This window comes from Saimiri boliviensis, chromosome 9, assembly GCF_048565385.1.
Source record: "Saimiri boliviensis isolate mSaiBol1 chromosome 9, mSaiBol1.pri, whole genome shotgun sequence".
In the NCBI taxonomy this organism is placed as follows: domain Eukaryota; kingdom Metazoa; phylum Chordata; class Mammalia; order Primates; family Cebidae; genus Saimiri; species Saimiri boliviensis.
Window position 1 is genome coordinate 24191761 of NC_133457.1, and position 15900 is coordinate 24207660.

Below are 15900 nucleotides of genomic sequence, written 5' to 3' on the forward strand. Positions count from 1 at the left end.
GCACCAAAAAATACTGGACACTAGAAAATAAATGGGTTTATCAGTGTTCAAATGCAGAAACTCCAGGAAAACAGACAGACACGCTACAATGGCACAATCATTCAAGCCAAAATAATTGGAACCTCTTTCCTGGGGTACAAAAATGTTGGCTATTTCCTGCAAAAAGAAATCAAATTTAACTATTAAAAAATATAATTCTTATTGCAAATGTAATATATGTTCATTAGAGTTACGGAATGCCAAAAAAGTACAGAGGCAATAAAAACTTAAAAATAACAATACTAACATTACAAAAAAAATTTAGAGATGTGTCTTGCTATGTCTTCCAGGCTGGAAAGCAGTGGCTATTCACAGGCAGGATCATTTGCCCTGCAGCCTCAAACTCCTGGCCCCAAGTGATCCACCCTAGTAGCTTGGACCACAGGTATGTGTCACAATGCCTAGCCACAATGTTCACATTTTTTATGAAGATCTGTCAAGTCTCTGGCTCCATGGGTTTATATAAGGCCTTCTTTCATCTGCTACTGCTACTCCCTCCTAACTCTATTTCGACCACAATGGCTTCCATTCTTTTTGATTATTTTCTCTTTTCTTAATTAAAAAATATGTAGATATATAGAGATGGGGGTCTTGCTATGTTACCCAAGCTAGTCTCGAATGCCTGGACTCAAGCAATCCTCCCACTGCAGCCTCCCAAAGTGCGAGGATTATAGGTGGGGGCTACCAAACTCGGCCTGGCTCCCATTCTTATCCCTGAATACGTCAACTATTTTCCTCCCTTGTGGAGCCTGCACTTACTCTCCCCCTCCACCTAAAAAGCTGGTTCTTGGAAACTCTGGCTCCTTCTTATGTCTCAGATCTCAGCACAGTGTCACTTAGGAGAGTCCTTCCATGACCCCTAATCTCACGTAGTTCCCCAAGCACTCATCCTTCCTTATTCCCTTCTGTAAAGTACATGAATGTGCTTTAGTTAAGGAATAGCCAAAGCCAACATTTGTGCCAAAGTGACTTAGCAAGTTTAGGGCACAGGTGCATACTTTACTTATCAGATAACCTATCTAAGTTTACACTTGGCTTTGAGTCACTATTGCTTGTAAAAGGTATAACTGCCCTGCTCACACTGTGCAAGGGAATTGCGTTGGCTTGACATGACTTGGGGGTGCACTAGTGCTCAGAGTAATCCTACTGATCCCTGTAAGGGAGAGCGGGCTGCCTTGAAGGAACTGGCCAAGAACTGGCTTGTGCCCAAAGGGAAAAAGTGAAGCTGCTAACTCCCAAGCTGGTATTGTAGGTCAGGGATATAGGTGCAAGGGTTGGGGGTGACATGAGCCACACAGCAGGCTGATAAGAGGAGCCACAAAGCTGAAGCAAACAGACAAAATGAAGGTAAACCATGTGAAAGAGTGTAAGTAAGCTGCTGATTAAATAGCTGCTGAATAAAACTACATTTCACCTGCCTACTGCCCCGTGAGTGTTCTTTCACCTGTTTGCCCATCCACCCACTCCCCTTGGACCTCAGCTGGGACTCAAACCTAACGCCTTCTCAGCATTTAACCCTATCTAGACTTTAAAAAATCTATTTACATTTGTTGACTGACTGCTCCCTTCAAAGGAACATAAGATTGGAGAGGGGGAAAACCTGACCCACCTTATTCACTGCCATATAGCCAGTGTCTAACACATAGTAGGCTCTCTATGAGAATATATGCATACTTTGCAAATGGTTTGGTAACATACTTTTATCCACTTAGTAAATATTTTCAAGAATACACTGAATCCAAAAGCCAACTAAATTTGCTGGATTATGCTTTTCTTCAGCTCTCTTCTAATAACAAAATCTTATTGTAATAGGCTATGCTGATTCTGATCATGTGCATTTTAAAAGGTCCAGAAAAACAAAAAACAAACACTGGATGAACTTTAGGTCCAAGCATGCTATATTCAGGATCATCCATGTGCTAACTATTACAGACAATTACAAACTACAGTCAGTTTTACAACATTCTAACTTTTCTTCTACACAAAAGAAACAATACTGCAAAGGGAGTGGAAATCTTAATTGCCTAAAAAAAGGTCCTGTGCCTATTCAGTTTAATTCAATTCACCATTACACTCATCAATCATATATATTCCTTATAAGGGGAAACTCACATATCAATTCATATCCTTGAGGGAAATTTCCCCAGTAACCATTAAAATTAAACATATTAACTTATGAATAAAGCAATATAAAACTGTACCATTCAATTAGACTCATCAATTAAGCATTTAATTATTTTCACAACTTGCAGCTGCTTTGTGTTCGAGGACCTCCGCAGACTATATTAGAAATAAACAAAACCAGTGCTGTCTGACCACTACTTTTTTTCCTCTTCTTTAACCCAGTGGTTCTTGCTTTGCTGCACATTATCTCCTGGAGAACTTGAAAAACACAGGAAGCCAAGCTGGATCCCAGACCAATTAAAGCAGAATTTCAGAGGGTGGCAGGGCTCAGGTGGCCACCGTATTTATAGCAGATGCGCTGCTGAAGCAAGCACCAGGTCGCTGTATTTTTAAAGCTCCCAGGTGACTCGAATGTGATGCCCAGATCCTCACTACTCAAACTGCAGTATATTAGGAATGCAAAGCCCCAGGCCCCACCCCAGACCTAGTGAATCAGAAACATTGTTAACAGGTGGCTTGTGGACATACTAAAGTTTGAGAAGCAATGAAATACACTTGAGCAAATTAACCTTTTTAAGCTTTAGTTACCTTATCTGTAAAATGGGAGCAATACCTTCCTCGTGGGTTTGAGGGCAACATGAAACAACACATGTTAAACACCTAGGATAGGGCTGGTACACAGTAAGGGCTAAGTAGATGGCATTGCTATTATTATTAGAGTCCACACTATACACTTCCTCTACATACACTGCCTACATTTCCTTTATAAATCTTGCTCCTAACTCCCAAATGTGTCTTACATGGCATGATGTCCTCTAAAATGCAATAAAGCAAGCAAATAAATCTTAGTGGGTCCACCTTTTCCTTTCAAGTCAGTAAGTCTTCGTCTAGAGTCCAAGAATTGTTTCCCCTAGACTCTCCCAGCGCCTAATGTTCTGCTATCCTGCAAATACGAGCCTCCAGGAACTCCTGGTAGAGGTCCACAAGGCCAAATGCACACTTCTTGGTTCCTCCTCTGCACATAGGCTCCCCTCTCCCGGGATCCTTCTTTCTGCCCCAGTCTTTCTACAACTGAACATCATCTTTTCTGGGCACTACTCACACTGCCGAAAGTCTCACCATAAACACTTCTAGCAACTAGAGGAGAGCTGCAAAATGCAAGGATCTTTTCCAACTGTAGTGCGTGTGATATTCAAGCGGCGTCAGGCTCCTTTATTTGAGGATTGTGCATATTTGATATGGTTTACATTTTTCTCCTTACTTGGGAACACACAGCTGGACATATACTAGGAAGTGAAATTTTACTGAATGAATGAAGAGCAATTGGTATATCTGCCTAATTTGGTAACACTTAGATGCTTCGCTCTGTCAGGGGAAAGAAAGGCTTACATTCAAAAGAACCTGCTTTTTACTCTATCCAACTTCTACATACTCCCTTCTCTCCAAAATTTTAGCAACAGTCCTTGCTTGATCCTGGCACTGTAGCAAGCATGTTGTATACTTCCATTTGTTTGATTACAACAATCTTAGGAAGTAGGAACCATTATTATAACATGTATCTTTCAGCGAACCAGCCTGAGATTGGGACACCTGCTCATTAGTCAGGGTGTCCGAGCCTGCAGAGCTGCACTGTAAAGTCAGGCATCTTCACCACCCCAAGTGGAGTCTGTAGCCTCTGCACTACAAAGCTTCCCTCCTAACTTGTTTAATCCTATTGGCCTGGTGTCTTCATATTTCCATAGTGCAGCACCTCTGTTCTTCCTCAGAGGTGAAGACTTGTCAAAGCTAAACCAGAAACTTTTGACCGGGCACCAGCCTCAGGCCTGTAATCCCAGCACTTTGGGAGGCCAAGGCAGGCAGATTGCTTGAGACCAGGAGTTCAAGACCAGCCTGGCCAACATCGTGAAACCCCATCTCTACTAAAAATACAAAAATTAGCCCTGAGTACTAGTGAATGCCTGCAATCCCAGCTACTCAGGTGGCTAAACCAGAAACTTTTAAAAAAGGGATGTCTAGTTCAATCTCCATGCAAATCATGCTCAGCTCTTCTTCTTCTTTTTTTTTTTTTTTTTTTTGAGACGGAGTTTCGCTCTTGTTACCCAGGCTGGAATGCAATGGTGGGATCTCAGCTCACCACAACCTCCGCCTCCTGGGTTCAGGCAATTCTCCTGCCTCAGCCTCCTGAGTAGCTGGGATTACAGGTATGTGCCACCATGCCCAGCTAATTTTTTGTATTTTTAGTAGAGACGGGGTTTCACCATGTTGACCAGGATGGTGTCGATCTCTTGACCTCGTGATCCACCCACCTCGGCTTCCCAAAGTGCTGGGATTACAGGCTTCAGCCACCGCGCCCGGCCATGCTCAGCTCTTCTAAATCCTCACCCAGTTTTCAACAAGTCTCCCCCAACAAGTTCACTTTTTGGTAATGGAGAAATTGCTGGAGACTGATGTTAATGAATCTGCATTCCAAATAACTCTGAAGAAGTTGCTGAGACTCTGTAAACATTAGTGAATACTTAAGACACAAATGCAACAACCATCAGGAGCTAGAAGATTCACAGAATGCTGTGTTTGACTAACCTAAGCCCCATTTTTAATAGGGTTCTTCAACAGAAGATCAAGGTAACTCCTAGACACCACCTAAGAATCAGGCTTCTCTGTAAAGAGAGCTGGGCACTTACAGTCCTTCTAAACAAAATAGGAAAATGTGAGTAATGATAGTAGCTAGATGGCTTCAAAATTGGCTGATCCATCATAGCCAGTGTATTTTTTATACAGTAATTTGTTCAAGACACATTTCTTGGGCTTCTGCTGGGCTCTGAAAATAGTGTTACCAAAAGTGTCAGAGACCTGCCCTCCTGCTGATGTTCTAAGGTTGACTGGACCATCTTTGTCAAACTAGGAAAAAAAGAAATCACAAGCCTATCTTTAGCCTTTTCTCATTTAATATTTCTAATTAAAGACAAAGGAATGTAGGTTTATTCAACTTTGTAGGCAAGAAAAACAGGGAGAAAAATGACAAATTCATTAAAAGATGTAATTATAATCCAAAAGCTTTTAACAGGTGAGAAAAGGCCAAAGATAGCAAGATGAAATTTGATAGGAATACATTTATTGTCCTATGTCAGAGCTCAAAAAACCAACTGCACAAGAGCAGGATGGGGGGCCATTTTACCAGCAGCCTAAACAGACCTGATGGTTTAGCTAAGTATGAGTCCAATATGATAAAAGTTGGTGATGTAATGGAATAACTGGGTAGTCAGGGAACAAAGGATTCTAGTTCTGGCAGGGAGGCAAGTCATTGAATTTGAGGAGTTATTTCTCAACAGAACTTTAAGGTACTGGGCTAGGATACCTCTCAGGCTCCATGCAGCTCTACCAGCAAAGAGATGACATTCATTCTTGCACACCACTCTGTCCCCAGCACCTAGCATAGTGCCTGCCACATAGGAAGCACTCCCAAGTACTTGTGAATGACTAGCAGTGCTAACAGAAACTCTACAAGTTAATAATAGATTGTGTCCTTCTCTCTCTCTCTCACACACACACACACCCTAATACACTCCTAGGTTCAAGAAACAGAAAAAGCATCTGAGCAAAAGGGTCATAATTCCATAGCCACATGTATTCCATTTCAAAAGGATAAAAGGGTCATTAACGTTAAAGTCAGAAGAGGGAACCTCATCTGGTGAAGGGTTTATCATCTCCCATGAGGATTGTGTGACATGTGGCTGAAGGAACTGGGGATGCTCTGTTCTGGAGACAATAAAAGCTCAGAAGGGCCCTGGTAGATACTTTCAAATAATTTTGAACAATATGTATCACTCCAGAAGGCAAATGACTCAAAGATTTTAAAAAAATTAGTGGGAGGGTTCAATACGGATTACTAGAATGGGCTGCTCCTCACCAATGAAAATCTTCGGTGGCTGTCAGGTATGTTATAAAGGTTGATTTGTCACTGAATTTTAAGTTATTCTAAGAAACTTTGAAGGTCACTTTTAATGACAAGATTCCACAACTTTGTTATCAATGTTTAAAATATAGTTCATAGAAAAGGTTTCATTTTGGCGTAAATATTTTAAATTGTTGAATTTCTAGGAACGAATTTGAAGTATTTACTGAGTTTAAGAAAAAAGCCCACATGAAGCACTACTCTCTGTGGCTGTCACACAGTTTTAGGTAGACAGTGTAGACAGTGAGTATAAATACCTATACTATACTCCATTACCATTTCCCAATCCTCCCTTGAAACCCTGCTGGATGCAGCACCACCACTCAGGTATCTTCTAAGATGTATGGGAAAATGTCTTTCATTAAAGCTTGATTAAAATGGAAGCCTGCTGTTTTGGTGTGCTGAGGTAGAAGACACCTGAGTTTTAAAGATACAGGTAAATAAGACATATCGTATATAACGTTTGCAAACAAACTACTTTCTTATAGGTAAAACAATCCCTGTACACGGGAATTTCAGATTTCTGGGTTGTGGTACACAGAAGCTTTTATGGATTTCTGGGTTTGGTATGAGAAAAATAAGGAGCAAACAAAAGCAGCAGGACTTGAGAAGGAAAATTTAGCTGCAATCTTCTTTTTGCTTCTGCCCTATCTGCACATTCCAATAAGAACATACAAAATCAATCTTAATAATTTGCAGTACATGTTGGGATTTTTAGCAGGGCTTTTTTCTTTTTAAAGATGCCTGAAGTGGACTTCTGGGTACTATACAAGTTTATAGTGCTTCTAACTACAATTTACAAAGCACATTTCATGACATTGTAAAATGTGTGTTAACATCAATCCCATTTTCCAGGAACAGTGCAGCCCAGGTAGAGGAAGACTTGGAACCCAAACTCAAGCCCTTCAACTCCAAATGCCAAGCTCCTGCCAGGGCACAGTGTCTCAAGAGACCAACCTCACACCTAATTCCACAATCTCCTGAGTTTCTTGGGCAGGGAGCAAAGAATGCAGCAGCAGCAGACGCACCTCTACACTCAGGGTGGGTAGTCAGAGAGCACCACGGGACAGAGCAGCCAGTGGCAAGAGCTAACAGGTCAACTAGGTCCAGGGAGCTGGGAAAACTGGAGCAGAGCAAAGATCACACAAGTCAGACAGAACAGCAGCAAGACTGCCCTGAAAGCTGGGCTTTCCGTGTCCCTTGTTACAAACTGCTTTTAACCACTGGAAGAAGGGCATCAGGGAGCTGCTCTAGTTAACATTTCTTCCCATTACTACCCTAAATTGTGAATATTACAGATCTTTACCATTCTTGTTAGTTACAACAATCCATCAATTACCATTACTTTTGTCATCTGAGGGTATTTCATTCATTCATTTGATGTTCTGGACCCGTGTTAGAGGTTGGGGCAGGAGTGGGAAAGCAGACAGACAAGCCCTGTCCTCAAGTTGCCGACACTCAATGCAGAGCAGAAGGCTCACAATTACACATTTCAGACTAAACATCTTGAATGAGGCCCACCTGGAGAACATGGGGGAGGCGTCCCAGCTCAAATGTTTCTAAATTAGTGATCAAAGTCCATGGCAGGGAGGTAAGTTTGCACTCTCAGAATGTTAGCGCCCAATAAAGACATAAATTATAGAACTTGTATCGGTATAGAGAAAGACATTATTTAATACTTAGAGATGAAAGTTGATGCTAAGTTTTATCTTAGAAAGTGCGTAACTCCATTCTCAATAAAGTCTGTAGCCAAAACAGCCAAATGTAGTTCAGACATGAGACATGGTTTGAGCTCTCACTGTCACCCTGCAGGAATGGTGGCTATAGGCTTGTGAAGTGTTTTAATAGGAGCAGGACTTCTTTATTCTAACTTTTATGAGCCTGTTCAAAATGCACAGCTTGAGAGTTTAGCAGAAATCCATGTTCCATCCCAGAAGTGGGCAAACTTTTTTCCCCCATAAAAGGCAGATAGCAAATATTTTCTTTGTGGGCCCTGGGGTCTCCGTCTCAGCTACTCCATTCTGCTTCTGCATAAAGTAGTAACTTCATTCTTGAAAACAAAGTCTGGAAACAAAATAATAGCTAAATATAGTTCTAGATAGGAGACAGAGAAATAGACGCCATCTACTCCAGCTTTCTTTTAGTTCCTTAATGTCTCAGAGCCTCAAGGAGCAAAGGTTATCACTCCAGCCAAATCTTGCAACCTTCAGCCACTTGGGGCCCCACCCTAGGGATGTTCCATGGCTTCATCTTCCTTCGCCATGCTGATTGTGCCCCCTACAAATTGCCATATTTCTAGCTGATCGTCTCATCTTCCCCTAACCTCTAATTCATGATATGCCAAAAAGCCTGGGAACAAAATCAAATCAATATTTATAATATACAATTTTTTATTCATATAAAATCACTGTTCGTAGTCCCAAAAGAGATGTTTGTCAAAGAGCCTGCTGTTAAATGAACTGTAACTTTTGAGTGCATCTGTTGTGCAAGGGCAGTAAAGTATTCTGTTCCACCCCATATGCTTGACCCTATCCATGTGGCTACCCACACAGTGGGAGGCTACCCCACAGTGGGCAACAATGATCCATCCCTGTAAAGGCTTACTTGGTCTGGACATGATACAGTTGTGAAAGAGACAAAGGCATTTCCTAAAACAGAGTTCTACCTGCATCATCCAATGGTGGACGGAACAAAGCTGGAGTCTGGGCACAAGAAGAAGATGAATCATTCATCCAAAAAGGAAAGAGGAAAGTATTCAATGGAGCATTTTCTTAGGAATAAAGGGAGTTGAGTCAAAACTTGAATATGACACACCAAATTAAGTTTTTACAGTTACTGGGTTTTCCTGAAGACCCATGGTATTTTAATAATTCAATTTTTTAGAAAATATATATTATCAGAGCCAGGTGAGGTGGCACACACCTGAAGTCCTGACTACTCTGCAGGCTGAGGTCGGAGGATCACTTGAGCCCAGGGGTTCCAGTCCTACCTGGGCAATATAAAGAGACCTTGTCTCTATTTTTTAAACAAGAAAAAAGAAAATATATATCATCTCAAATAGCTTAGTAGAGCTTCACTCTTGAACTTCTTCAAATCCTCTGATGAAAGAATCATACTAGAATATACAACAAACTTCATGGCTGAGTCAACGATACTTAAAACCTTGTAAAGGGCACTATTATGGGCATTTTAATCAATTAGGATAATTTATAAGTTAAAAGTATGATGAACTTACCTGTGGAATTCCAGATGAAATTAAAGCTTTAAGTTTTCTGTTGTTTTCTGTATTCCATGTTTTGATTTAAACACTCAGATCTGCTGTGAATTACTGAACATAACAGAAAAAGAATATATATGAGTCATAACTTAATACTGGGAACTATGACATCTAAAATCAGTATTCTATACATAGCAAGTTGTTTCTGGAGCAATTTATTATGTATCAACACCTTTTTCATTTTTGGAAAAGGCTTGATCCTCTCTCTTCACTTTCATATCACCTCATGCTCTAATCTGAAATTATAAATTATATACGGACTTTTTTTTTTTTTTTTTTTTTGCAACGGACTCTCACTCTAGCCTCCAGAACTCTGTTGCCCAGGCTGGAGTGCAATGGCACAATCTCAACTCACTACAACCTCTGCCTCAGCTTCCAGAGTAGTTGGAATTACAGGCGCACACCACCACGCCCAGCTATATTTTGTATGTTTAGTAGAGACGGGGTTTCACCATGTTAGCCAGGCTGATCTCAAACTCCGGATCTCAGGTGATCCATCCACCTTGGCCTCCCAAAGTGCAGGGATTACAGGCGTGAGCCGCCGCCGCCCCAACACTATTTTGCCAACGGAGTTTATTTTCAGGTCTGGAGTTATCCAATGGACATTCATTTGAATGAATATGTTAGTTTATGAGGGGAAAAATATGTCATAGACTCTTGTCTCTTAGTAATACACAATTCTCTTCTCCAGACTGAAACACGTTCGGTAATTTGTGCTTTATCAGGCACACATGCTGAGAGCACCAATTCAGCGCCCTTTTTTCGGTTAAGCCTCTTAGGAGAAGGTAAAAAAAACTTGTTCCCAGTTGAAACTTGTAAACCCAAATTTTCCTTACCTCTGAAAACAGAAAAAAACACATGATTTGGCAATTCCTTCCTTGATGGTAGTTTTTCCGACAAAGCAGTCACCTCCCAAACGCAGGCACTCTGTGCAAAATGCAAAGGACACAAAATCATGACAATCCTGCAAATCTCCCTCCTAAATCCAACAGTAAGAAGGTGAATGAATACTGAATTCAACGACTACCCGTGCTTGCGGCTAGCATCATTCCTTCCTCCTGGGAAAACTGAGACTCCATCGTATCTTTAAGATTCTTTTTTAAACGCCTTGAATGCTCCTTAACCCCCCGGGGGGAATCCTGTAGCCCTAGCCCTGCGAGGTTTCCTTCTCTCTCCACCCATGCCCATTCTCTTCATTCCCCTCTAGTTTCACATTTCTCCCCAATCCGTCTCGCAGACCTGCGCCGGGGCCCTTCCCCAGCTTTCCGGGAAAGCGTTCGCCGCAGGCCTGTTAGGGATCCCCCAATACCGTTAACACCGTTCGCGTCTTCTTCCTCGGCACCGCTGCAAACGCCCCGGGTCGCTACCGGATTTGACCGTGGCTGGACGGCCGCGGGCAACCTAAGGCAGGGATAGCGCCCTGGGGCAAGGTAAGGTGGACAACGTGCGGCTACAGCCGAGGCCTGGGCCCTCCGCGCGCCCCCGCGCTCCTCCGCGTCGCCCACTGCCCCGCTGGGCCCCTTCCCCCGCGCTCACTGGAGCCGGGGAGCTGCTCGTCACCAAGGCCCGCGCCTCAAGGCGCGGCGGCTGAACCTGGGCCGCGCTCTGAAAAGGACCGGAGGAGTGGGCGGTGCCTCCCGGCCTCGCCGTCCGGGTCTCGGCGTTCCCGAGGATGGCGCGTTTCGGAAAAAGCGCGCCTCGTGGCCACGCCCGCCACCCAGCCCCAGGTCTCAGCCACCTCGGAGCCCCTGGACGACCGCCCTTCTCACTCACCTCCTGAGCACAGCGCGCACCCAGCTCGGAAGCGCGAAGGCGTCCGGCGCTCCCGCCTTGCGCACACACGCACCCTCCCCGCAGGCGCACGCACGGCCGAGCGCGCGCAGACCACGCGCTGGGGCCGCGGCCGGGCGTCCTGGGCTCTCAGCCCTGCACGCCCGCTTGGAACGCTTTCGGGGTCCTCCGGGTCGCCTTGCATTCCGAGCACGGCCGTGTTAGGTATGCCTTTAATTGATGCTTGCCAAGATTAGACAACTTAGTGGCAGACGTCGGGCTAGGCTATCTGTTTAAGATCGTTTCTTTTTCCCTGGTCGTCTTTCCAAGCTCGTGGGTGCATGGCTTCGAAGCGGCCCTGGATGGATTTTCTTGTTAAACTCCATACAGAACTAATTAGGAAAGAAGAAATCTTAAGAGGAGCTATTTGCTGTCTCAGAAGAAATGCCCATTCTTCTAGAATCGATGGGGAATGAAGTGGGGGTAAGAGAGACACGTCGGGTTTCAATGGCCTGTATATGAATGGGAGTCCCAGGGAGTCGTGCGCTCTTGGGAAGCACCTCCCCAAACTGTCCATTGTTCTAGGCAGTTTAAGGATGGTCTGCCCCACTCTTGAGTCCTCACCATCCAGGGTGAAGCGCCTTTTAGGCCCGGGAGCTGGTGTTCCATATGGCTTCTAGTCCTATTAGTCTTTGGGTGGATGGAGGTGGTTAAATTAATCGGAAACAATACTTCCACTCCTCTCTAGGTGCCCTTGGAATAGGGCCATCTGAAAGCAGTTCTCCATTCTGGTCACTTGGCTGGGAGACTGTGAATAGCTTGGCCCTGACATCCCTGCATGAAAAGTTGAAACAGAGTTCAGTTCACACCCACATACTGTACATGTCTCTAAGATTAAACAACTGTTAACCGTTTATCACGATTGCTCTCAGTATATACTTCAGCCTGCATTTCCTAAGACTAAGGACATTCTTCTGCATATCACAATACCATTATCACATTAATAATCTATTATTACTTAATATCCAGTCTACATTCAAATGTCCCCACTTGCCAAAAACAAGTCTTATATATTGGTTTGGTAGGAAAAGTCATGCATTGCATTTGTTGTGTTTGTCTCTTTTAATGTACAACAGTCCTCCACCTTGTTTGTTTTCGTGGCATTAACTTTTTGGTTTCTCTATTTGTCTTTTTCTTCCCCCGGTGTTAACTTTTCTTTTAGCTCCTGAACTTCCTATAAGCTGGAAGGAAGGTTTCGAGACTTGATTCGATAGCTAGAATCCTGCATAGGTTACATGGTACTCTTCATGTTGTTTCCCACTAGGTAAAACATAATACTAAATAGTAAACACATAAAATCAATTGTCCAAATATTTATGGTCACTAGGGTAAAGAGGTGACCTCCAAATCTCTCTATTATAAGAATTAGCAAAACTGTTTCCCTTCTGTGGTTAATAGGTAATCTATCAAATTAAAGACTTTGGAACTATTTGGAGGAGAAAGTCTTCTTAGATCTCTACAAAAGAGACAGAGGTTACACAAGACTAATGTACAAAGAAGATAAACGATATTCCCATAAGATGTTACTCATAGTAGTGTTCCTAAGGGGTAATGGATGGACTATCATGACCAGCCCTGGGTCTGAAAACCAGTCTGTAAGACCGTATCTTTGACTCATTCAACTATGCAAGACATCGTTAGAGGCACCAGGAACAGATGAGCGAACAAGATTGACAAGGACCCTATAAGATTCAGACTCTTAGAGGAAGACAAGTAGGCAAGATCATTTCTGAGGGGTCATATATGCTGTGAAGCCGACAGGGGGAATCTGATGGAGAATGTGATGCTCTAAAAGCAGATCACAGAGTTGAAATCTCTGAGGAACCATTGACATTGTAAGAAAAATATCACAACAGTAATCAGCTCTGTCCCATCTACTCCACTGGGTGGGTGTGTGCTTTTAGTGCAGCATATTTCAACATCAGTTGTGAACCTTTAAAGACAAATTCATTCAGCTAGGTGGACAGATTAATACTAATTTGGATCATTCTGGCACCTAAAGCTTCAGATTACCTAGTGGTAGATGCATCATCATGTGTGGTGAATTGAGTTGAATACCAGCTTCATTCAAAGAGCAGTGAAGCTATGGTCTCTGTGGTATGCGGACTACTTTAGAGTTCCTGGTGATAATTCTGGCAGAAGTGGCGATGCTTTCTACAGGGCCTTGTGATATATATTTTTAAAATATTTAACAAAATCTAGGAGGAGTTGCCTATATTTACCTGAGCATACCTGACCTAAACTCCCAGCTCCATCTCCTCCAACTCCTTTTACCAAGATGTGCAGTATTGATTGTACTGGTTCTTTCCTCAAAATCAAGTGTGTTTGAATCGTGTATTTAACCACTACCAAGCCCAGCCACAAGCACCACCCCTTATTGTAACCCATACATTTGCATCAAGACTGTAAACATGGCCCACCGTTTCTGTTTACTAACTCATTGGACTGACTGCTTCTTCCTTATCAAAGCCTTTTTCTGCAAAATCACTTATGATAGTTTGAAGGTTCTCTGAAAATAATAGGGCTGAATATAGGGATCAAAATGGCTATACAACAAAAGTAAGTTTAGATAGTAGCAGTGTAAGTCAAGGACTTAGTTGGCACTGCGTAAGTAATCAAATCTAAATTATGGTTGAGATTACTTTCCTGGTTCCAGCCCTGACAGGTAGCTGTGCCTTTTGCAGAGGGTAAAGTGATTGCTGCCCTGCTGCACGCCTTTATCACAGCCATTCTTCACCCCCCTGGGCTGACAGTTCACCTCACTAAGTCAAGGAGGTCCATTAATAACAAAACCAGACAGGTTTCACTGCAAATAGATTCATATACTGAAAAAAATCAACCTCTAATTTGGAATAATGCTTTAGGACATTAATATTATATTTTATACATTTTTTAATTTCAGAAAAGGTGTATTTCAATACTCCTTTTTAAAATGTTTTGAATGTCCTTTGAGTAACCAGCAGATATATGTGCTCATAGCTGCCAAAACCTCCCTGGAATGCAAAACAGAGCCATGGACAACAGATGGGGGTAAGAAATTCTTCTAAATGAAGTAAGTGAGACAAAGAGCTCCAAAACCTTTAAGACATTTTTTCCTTTGAAGCAGTCTCCTTTATCTTTGTGTAGCATTTGTCAGCTTGTGATTGAGTTATCTATTGCTGCAGCACAAGCTCCCCCAAAATATAGTTGCTTGCAAAAATGTCAGTTTAATATTTCTCACAATTCTGAGGGTTGGTTGTGTAGTTCCTCTCTGGTGTTGTCTGGGATCGCTCATATGGATACATTCAACTGTAGCAGGAGTTGGCCAAATTTTCCGTAAAACAGGATTACATAGTAAATATTTTAGACATTGTCACATATTCTTTTTTATTTATTTTTTACAAACCATTAAAAACCCAAAGCTATTCATAGCTCAAGGGCCATACAGAAGCAGGCTATGGCCTACAGGTTGTTTGCTGATCCCTGAACTAGAGAATCAGCTGAGCTGAAAAGTCCAAGGTGACCTCACTCATGTGTCTGCTGTCGGCTCCGTGTGGCCTGTCATCCTGCAGTAGGCTATGTTTTTGGTCTGTGGGCAACATCCAGAAGAGGGCAGGCAGAAGCTGTAAAACTTCTTAAGGTCTAGGTTTGGGAGTCACACAAGGTTATATAGGCCAAATTCTGCAGAACTAAGCAAATTGTGAGGCCTCTCCAAATCCAAGGGACAGGCAAGTGGACTATGCCTCTTAATAGGAGGAGCTGCAGATAATGAGGCCAGATCTAGCAGAATGAAGTGGCAGGAACCTTATTCAAATAACTTCAAAGTAAATCATCGAAGTTTGAATTTATGTTGTCTGTTGGCAGCTATTGTTCTTACTTATGTCCCCAAACTACCCAAGCCTGTTTATAATTCTGTGAGCACTCATTTATAACTTGGCTCCAGGCTTGTTTACAAGTATAAACAAGTAAACTGTCATGAGATTATCAGCAACCTGAGGGAAGAGACAGACACTGCCTTGCTGTGACATGCCTTCAATACATATATAAGGAATTTAGTTGGATAGCCTTACTGAGGTTTCAAGTCAGGTTACTTGCTTACTTCACAAAAGCAAAATCAATTTAAGAATCCTTCACTGTCTACAAATTCCAGAAGAAAAGCATTCATCAAAGAGTTACATTTCACACTCAATTACCATCTGAACAATCACATGGAAAACTTTCCAGCAATTTTCCAAACATATACTCAAAAGTTAGGAAGCCATATGCCTAATGATAAGTTTGAACTAGCAGTCACCTTTAATGATATGTTACATTTTAACCTTAATTTGTTTGCAGATAAAAATCAAAATGTAACAACAGTATTCTGTAATATGTGCTACATATGTTTCAAGGCAGAAATGGTTCTGGACAAGATTTCTAATTTACAGGAAATGCTGCTACTAATTGTTCAGCTGAATTTTTCAGTATGTGTTTTCTCCAAAGTCTCACTGTGACTCTCTTTTTCCACTTGATGGAAAGCTTTGACAATTTATTATGCTTAGAAGCAGCTGGGGTATATTTCTAATTGATGATTTGTTATCTTATATTTCTTACTTGACTATCCACATCTTTCATTCTCTTGAGCATTTTCCTCCAGCACTTCCTGTCTTACTGAATTTGATATATGACACTGCCTTTGTGCAAATGCAGAGAGTATCTT

General features: G+C 42.3%; 1 protein-coding gene across 4 annotated transcripts in view; it reads right to left on the reverse strand.

The window, feature by feature from the left end:
• Positions 1 to 567: 567 nt before the first annotated feature.
• LOC101042760 (uncharacterized) overlaps positions 568 to 15900 on the reverse strand; it is an 89498-nt gene continuing 74165 nt past the window's right edge. For 2 of the 4 annotated variants that reach the window (XM_074405605.1, XM_010335708.3), the window contains 2 exons: positions 11166 to 11996; positions 10235 to 10812 (listed from right to left, as the gene is read on the reverse strand). In XM_074405605.1, coding sequence (XP_074261706.1) covers positions 10586 to 10812; positions 11166 to 11367 — 429 coding nt within the window. In that variant the 5' untranslated portion in view covers positions 11368 to 11996 and the 3' untranslated portion in view covers positions 10235 to 10585. Of the gene's footprint in view, positions 9444 to 10228; positions 10813 to 11165; positions 11997 to 15900 lie in introns of those variants that run through there. The other 2 variants (XM_039480185.2, XM_010335710.3) reach the window with 2 other exon arrangements.